At 46.4% G+C, this 7,989-nt stretch overlaps 1 protein-coding gene across 1 annotated transcript; it reads right to left on the bottom strand.

The window, feature by feature from the left end:
- Positions 1-271: 271 nt before the first annotated feature.
- On the bottom strand, positions 272-4,456 carry LOC138772575 (transmembrane protein 238-like). Its single transcript, XM_069953067.1, has 2 exons — positions 3,436-4,456; positions 272-975 (listed from the first exon to the last, which is right to left on the bottom strand). Exon 1 carries the CDS (start codon positions 3,965-3,967, stop codon positions 3,452-3,454), a length of 516 nt encoding a protein of 171 aa, XP_069809168.1. The 5' UTR covers positions 3,968-4,456; the 3' UTR covers positions 272-975; positions 3,436-3,451.
- Between the last annotated feature and the right edge of the window lie 3,533 nt (positions 4,457-7,989).

Genomic DNA, 7,989 nt, shown 5'->3' with positions numbered 1-7,989 from the left:
TTGGTGAGTAAGACCACATAGGTTTTGAAGCATTTAATTTTTTAGCTCTTGGGTGGAATACCTTTAAAAAGGGGATTTCTGGGACTGTGCGATCAATGATCCACTGGATAGTCCATTAGTTGCTGATTGGATACCCACCATCGGTATCCCACCAACTGACCGCAATATGAGTGATCCCTTGTCCCCTGAGCAGATGAAGAGGCAGTCAGCATGCTTGGTTGTGGCTCCATTCCTTTGCTATGGGACTGCCAGTCCCATAGCAAGTGACAAAAGTTGTGGCTGAACATGGGCCCTGCCTTTCCACTCACTCGTGAGACCCCTAAGTCTCCTGATCGGTGATGGTCCCAGGTGAAGCAAGCCTAGCTATTCCACTGCACGCAGAACCCCCTTACACCATGCACCGGACAGCACACAGTAAACAATATTCTCTATGATAACAGACAAGAATTTCTAGTTCATTCATAAATATTTATTGCATTTTGAGCGTGAAAAAAAAGAAAAGAAAGAATCCTGAAAAAATACAAGATGAACTTTCAAGCTCTGTTTAACAAAAAAATTCCAGTTCCTTGAATATCTGGTGAGTTTGATCCTCTGGTCCCGTAAAACACTTTTCTAACATAATCCATAAAAAAAGGCAGTAAATACGTTGTTATATAGACATGTAATCTGTAAACACTGTAGAAGTAACAGTAACAAAAATAAAGTATTTGCCCCCCCCCCCCCCCATAGGTGACAGACATTGCTTCATTGGAGTTTTAAAGAATACACCAAAGGGGTCAGGAAAAGGTCTATAACACTAAATATTAAAATCCGATAACCAGTGCACGGCCATAAATAGTGTCTGTATAAAACGTCACTCCAGTCTCAGTCACATCCCCCGATAAAAGTAGAGGTAGAATCTGGAAAGGGCTGGACGTTATTAAGGATCTGACCGCAATGGAAATGGTTTCCTGAAATGTTCCGGATCTCCCCAACCTGAAACATAGAAAAAACATAACATTAACCCAACACGAAGAGACACTCATCAGCTGATCGTTGTCGTTTAAACCTACTTAAAAATAATCAACCGTGCATCGCTAGGTATAATAGCAATATGTGACCGATGACTATAAAATAATAAACGTTATACTCACCTGTCTACGCTCCCCGGTGTCCTTCTAGTGTCTGCCCACTCCACACGGCACGTCTGAGCCGGTCTCTGAAGTGACAAGCTGCTAAGCCAATCACTGGCCCCAGCACTGGCCCATCTTGGTTAGTGATAGGCTGAGTGGCCTGTCACTTCACAGACTGGCTTAGAAGTGCCAGCAGAAGCTAGGACGACACTGGGGAGCATGGACAGGTAAGTACAAAGTTTATTATTTTACACTTTTAAAGCAAGGGCTGCATGGACATTGCTAATGGATCCAGTGTGTTCGTCTCCATGGATACCCAAACTTCTGGCAGCAAATGGACCCGATCGGGTCCAGCATACTTCATGACAGGCACCATTTAAAGGGGAACTCTAGTCACAAGTAATACAAGAAAATCCCTCCTATCTGGATTTGGAGCCAACCCCAATTTACTAGCATACCAAAATACCAGACACAGGCCTATCCTCAGGATAAGCCATTGTATTGGATGGGTCAGACTCTTGCATGGGCAAAAATAATGTCACATGACTCCCGTGAGGCCAATAAGTGAGGGCAGCAAAGGGCTGTACAAATGACCTGCCGATGGTGTTTTCTCATGATACTCTCATGATTACTGAGCCTCGAGATTTTGAAATCTGTCTAACAACTTTTCACCGGAGTTCCCCTTTAATGGATCCAGCACTTGACCATTTGACATTGTTCTGCCTTTGGGATGGAGATGTGGAGGCGCCCTGGTTATGTCGCTCTCCGGCAGCCTCCCGCTCCTCTCATCACACTCATTTTCCAGGCCATTAACAGGCAAATTGGGTTCAGCAGTCAAATAGGGGTTTAAATGGAAATGACGGCCAAGTATGTTAATGACTTTCCATATGTAACGTGAACCGCTCCGTGCTGGAGGAGTCCTGACCGACCACCTGGGATTCCACTGCAAATGTAGTAGCAGCAGAAACGTGAGGGTGTCTGTCCACCTAAAAGGGTAGCTGCAGGTGTGAGGAGGGGGCAGCACCAGTGCCGTACAACGTTCTGATGTTTCCATCATGCTTACAGACTAAGAATGAAACATACTCAACCATGATGCATAAATCTGGGCCATGTATGTTTCTTTAACTGGAGAAGAGCAATAAGGCTACTAAGTATTTGCCAGCATGTCTCCTTGCTCTTGCCCAGTAGTCACAGTACCCCCCCACTTCCGCAGTAGTCACAGCCCCCATCTCCCTCTCACATTTCCAGTAGTCACTACCCACCTCTCCCTCCAACTTGCCCAGTAGTCACTACCCACCTCTCCCTCCAACTTGCCCAGTAGTCACAGCACCCCCACACACACTTACTTCTGCAGTAGCCACACCACCCACCTCTCCCTCCAACTTGCCCAGTAGTCACAGCACCCACCTCTCCCCCCACTTCTCCAATAGTCACAGTACCATCTCTCCAGCACCAATCATGGCCTCTCCTCTGGTATTCAGAGCATCTTTCTTTCCACCCCTGCCCCAGTAGTCACAGCTACCCCCCCCCCCCAACCCACACTTCCTCGGTAGTCACATTACCCACCTCTCCCCTAGTAGTCTCAGCCCCCCCACCTCCCCGGTAGTCACAGTTCCCCCCCCCCCCCCCCCCCCTTAGTGGTCACACAGTTGACACTACTTCCCCAGTAGTCGCAGTCCCCACCTCTCCCCCACTTCCCCAGTAGCCCCATCACTCATCTCATAGTCCATGCACACCCTATCAGTATTATGTTAATGTGACATTTACATTTGAACCCTTGGGCAGCTTCATAGTGTCCGGCTTCTGTATGGGACATCCTGCCGGCTCCATTGGTTTCAGGAAAATAAGTACAAAAAAAACCAAAACAGCTTTGTTCTAAACCTGCAGCACTGTCTGCACCCGCACTAAACCATGGTGAAAATCCACATCAAAACCTGCGCTGATTTACATGAATTTTCAGCCTGATTTCCACCTGTGTGAACACGCCCTAATAGAGAGCTGGGCACATGGCAGGCCCAGGGACCTGAAGGTTTGGCATCCCTTTCTATTGTACATGATGGCATTTCTTATTGCATGGCTAGTAAAAAACCCAGTGGGCTCCTGAGCCGCCCCATCCTGCATTACCATTATATCCACTATGGATGAAGATGGATAAGCATGGCACAGGTGGCATCACAATATATGGCAATAGTGGGACTCTCGAACTCCCAGCATGCCCTTACAAAATGTTTGAGAAACTACAATGCCCAGCATGCACTCACAGCAGTATGCTGGAAGTTGTAGTTCAGCTGCAGGTTGGGTATCACTGGCACAATGTTCTCACCTGTCCATCCAGCCTGTTATACCAGTCTGTCCACCACCCCATGTCCATTCATAGTGCTGTCTGGATTCAGCTCCAGGGCGCCTCCTGCTGGGGGCTGCGTGTCCAGGTGACTACTGAAGCCGACATTGATGAAGACAGAGGTGGTGAGGGGTGCGGGGATTCCGGGCACAGAGGGCACAGCCTTGGGCAGCGATTCTGCTTTCCTCCTGCTCCTCTTGGAGAAAGTCTCGGAGAACTTCCTGGCCAGCTGCGCCAAGTTGCTCTTCTTGGGGGAGACAGGAGGGTCCTTCATCAGATCTTCTAGGGAGACCTCCAGGTTTAGGGAATACCAGGCGAGCCACCAGAGGAGGCTGAAGAAGAGGAGGATCCCCCCGCTGTAGATGAAGAACTCCCCGAAACTTCTGCCCTCCAGCTCCAGGCTGGCGAAGATGCCGGTGAGGATGAGGACGAGACCCAGGACATCGAAACCCATCGCCAGCAGGAAGAGGAACGAGCAGCGGCCGAGGGGTCTCTTGGGGGCGCCCTGAGACATCCCTGTAGGGTCTGGGGTCTCCTATAGCCTCGGTCAGAGATGTGGTCGGTGGTCTCCAGCAGCCTCGGTCAGAGATGTGGTCGGGGGTCTCCAGCAGCCTCGGTCAGAGATGTGGTCGGGGGTCTCCAGGAGCCTCGGTCAGAGATGTGGTCGGGGGTCTCCAGCAGCCTCGGTCAGAGATGTGGTCGGGGGTCTCCAGCAGCCTCGGTCAGAGATGTGTTCGGGGGTCTCCAGCAGCCTCGGTCAGAGATGTGGTCGGGGGTCTCCAGCAGCCTCGGTCAGAGATGTGGTCGGGGGTCTCCAGCAGCCTCCGTCAGAGATGTGGTCGGGGGTCTCCAGCAGCCTCGGTCAGAGATGTGGTCGGGGGTCTCCAGCAGCCTCGGTCAGAGATGTGGCCGGGGGTCTCCAGCAGCCTCGGTCAGAGATGTGGTCGGGGGTCTCCAGCAGCCTCGGTCAGAGAAGCGATGTGGCCGCGGTCAGTGGTCTCCATTCACCTCCAGCCTCGGCTCACCTGAGCAGCTCTCACCTGCCGCCGCTGGCCCCGCCTTCCTAGTTTGCATAATTTGGGATCTCCCTCCTCCCTGGCTGCCTCACCTCCCTCCTCCCCCGGCTGTCTCTCTTCCCAGGTTGCACAATAGGCGGCGGTCAGGACAGACACCTTGTTTGATGTCAGGGTTATTTTTAGTGCTGGAATGCAGACAGAGGAGGGAGTGTAACTACAACCCCCAGCATGGTGGATGGGACCTGCTGGGATTTGTAGTTCTTCAAGCAGCTGCAGCTTAGCTTGTAGTTCACCTGCACTAGTGCCACATGACAAAGTTTGTGGTTTGGGACTGGAGGGCCAAGTTCACACACTGTGTATTTTGAGCAAAATGCGCCTCAAAAGGGGTTAAAAGGTTGCACAAAACACTCCATAAAAACAACAAAAAAAAAAAGCTAAAAATTTAAAGGGGGATATCTCAACATTACAAGTTATCCCCTGTCTACAGGATTGATGATAACTCAGGGTCCATTAACGCAGAAAGATTATCTGCCAAAGATTTGAAGCCAAAGCCAGGAATGGAACTGAAAGGAGGAGAAATCTCAGGCTTTCCTTTATGACCAGATATCTGTTTATAGTCTATTTCTGGCTTTGGCTTCAAATCTTTGGCAGATAATCTGATTATCTTTCTGTGTAAATAGACCCTAATTGAAGATTGGGGTTCGGCAGATGCAACCCCAAGAATGAAGATCTAACGTACCCCAGAGGAACGGAGCAGCAATGTGCATGGTGGCCAATCTGCAATGTTCCGTAGCCCCATAGAGGGTGAATGGGCCATAAGACCTCTTGATCAGGATTGGCGGGAGGTCCAGTATCGTTAAAGGGGTACTCCGGCTTTCTTTTTTAAACTTTCTTTTAAGTTAACTGGTATCAGAAAGTTATATAGATTCTATTAAAAATCTTCAGCCTTCCAGTACTTATCAGCTGCCATATGTCCTGCAGGAAGTGGTGTATTCTTCCCAGTCTGACAAAGTGCTCTCTGCTGCCACCTCTGTCCAGAGCAGGAGAGGTTTTCTATGGGGATTTGCTGCTGCTCTGGACAGAGGTGGCAGCAGAGAGCACTTTGTCAGACTGGAAAGAATACACCACTTATTGCAGGACATACAGCAGCTGATAAGTACTGAAAAACTGGAAATTTTATAAATAGAAGTAAATTACATATCTATAGAACTTTCTGATACCAGTTTGTTTGAAAGAAAAAGATTTTCGCCAGAGTACCCCTTTAATAACCCCTTTACATTTTTTATTGCTTCTTTTTGCGTGTTTTTTTTTTTTTTTTTTTTAGTGCCGCTTAGGTCTTTTTTTTTGCAACATTCAAGTATTATGATGTAATATATTATGTGCAATAGACACATTAAAGAAATGCATAAAAGCACGTCTATGCCAGTGATGTGCCCTGGAGGTCCTTAGGTCATGTGACCTGGCTCTGGTATTACACCGGCATGCAGGGTATTTTAGGACTAGATTGGACATGTAGAGCAGTGGTCTCCAGCCTTTTGTTCTTGTGCTGCTGTAATAGAATAACTCCCCCCTACAGCTAAAAAATCTGGGAGTTGTAGTTACACTCTAAGGGCCCTATTCCACTGGACAATTATTGTTCAGATTATCGTTAAATCGTTCGAATCTAAACGATAATCGTTCGGTTGAAATGCAATTAACGATTAACGACCGAACGAGAAATCGTTGATCGCTTTATAAGACCTGGACCTCTTTTTTATCGTTGCTCGTTCGCAAATCGTGCGCAAATTGTTCGCATTAAATAAGACATCGTTCGGTCATTCGCAGTAGATATGAACGCAATAAGTATAAGGATTATCGTTCCATGGAAATGAGTTAACATTTTCAGGTCTTTTGCAATAGCGGTCGTTTGAGATCGTTAATCGTTAACGATTATGCGAACGATAATTGTCCGGTGGAATAGGGCCCTAAGGGTCCTATTACACAGAGCAATTTACTAACGATAAACGATCGCAAACGAGATTGTTTATCGTTAACCTGAAATCATTCACCATATTATGCTGCGTTTACACAAAGCGATTATTCACCCAATCGATCGTTTATCGATTTTGAAGCAACGATTTGGTTTTTATAACGATCAGCGTTTCGACGAATAAATTGTTAGAAAAATTGTTAGAAAATTCGTAAGAAAAATCGTTATTGCGATCGTTTTTCACATACTGTAAATCTTTGAAAGACACGAAGCGATCTAACGACTATCGTTTTTAGCAAACGACGATTTGAAAACATGTTGAAAGATCAAAATGAACGATTTCTCGCTCGACACTTTGCTGTGTTTACACGGAAAGATTATCGCTCAAATGTGACCGTTATTGCGAAAATTCGAACGATAATCGTTCCGTGTAAACGCAGCATTAGGGTACTATTATACCAAGCGATTTTTTTGACGACTAACGGTTAAAGATAAACGATCTCAAACGACCACTATGGCAAATGACCCGAAATCGTTCGCCCAATTACACGGAACGATGATTGTTACTTATGATCCTTTTTGCGTCACTACTGCGTATGTTTCAGTTATGACTTTTTATTACACTTAACGATTTGCGAACGATCAAACAATAAAAATAGGTCCAAATTCTATCAAACGAGCAGCGATTTTTTGAACGATAATCGTCCTGTGTAATACGGCCCTCACAGAGGACGATAGTCGTTAGTTACGATCGTTACTATGATCGTTTATTCCTTCTGATCCCAGCAAAACAATGAACAATGTGCAATTACACTGACTGATAAGTGAACAAATGCGGAACTTGAGCGAACGAACGTGGAATTACAGTGAAAGATTAGCGGAGATTAACGATAATTTTAGGTTCAGCTCTAAATCAACAATCAACGACATACGAACGATTTTCTGATCGTTGCCTGCAATTAAACAGAACGGTTATCGTTTAAATTTGAACGATATAACGATTTTTTGCACGATAATCGTCCCATGTAATAGGGTCCTGACTGTAAAGCCACAGGTGTCTACAGTGGAGCAGCTGTAGGTGCATAGTAGTAGTAGTGACCAGGTAATAGCGGAAGGGGCTTCACATTATCCAGAAGAGAAGAGATGTATATGTCTGTATTACTAGATCTGTATTGTCATCAGGTGAAGGCAGAGCCAGTTATTTCACTATGATCAGCACCTTGTAGATTTCACTGTTTGTAAACCTGGCTGACGTGTGTTTTTACCTGTATAACTGGATGTTGTAAGATGTTGTACAGCACTTTGCTTTACAGCTCATTCACAGATACCAAGACTAGACACACCTTGTCTATGGAGGTATGGCACCAGAAAACATAAAGATCACATTTTAAACTCAGCCAGTATACACTAGAAAGGTGGGAGTGTGGAGGGCCGAGTCATGGTGCCATGATTCAGGTAATGGGAGAATGTGATTAATGTTCCTTTTATATAGATAACCAAATTATCATATGCCCTGTGTCTGATGTCCACAGGTGATAAAGACATGATGAT

The sequence above is a fragment of the Dendropsophus ebraccatus genome, chromosome 14, assembly GCF_027789765.1.
Source record: "Dendropsophus ebraccatus isolate aDenEbr1 chromosome 14, aDenEbr1.pat, whole genome shotgun sequence".
Lineage (NCBI taxonomy): Eukaryota > Metazoa > Chordata > Amphibia > Anura > Hylidae > Dendropsophus > Dendropsophus ebraccatus.
This window is presented reverse-complemented; position numbering and strand designations above follow the sequence as displayed.

What these genes read in the sequence shown, in the direction of transcription:
- LOC138772575 (XM_069953067.1), bottom strand. Translation starts at nt 3,967, where the DNA reads ATGTCTCAGGGCGCCCCCAAGAGACCCCTCGGCCGCTGCTCGTTCCTC.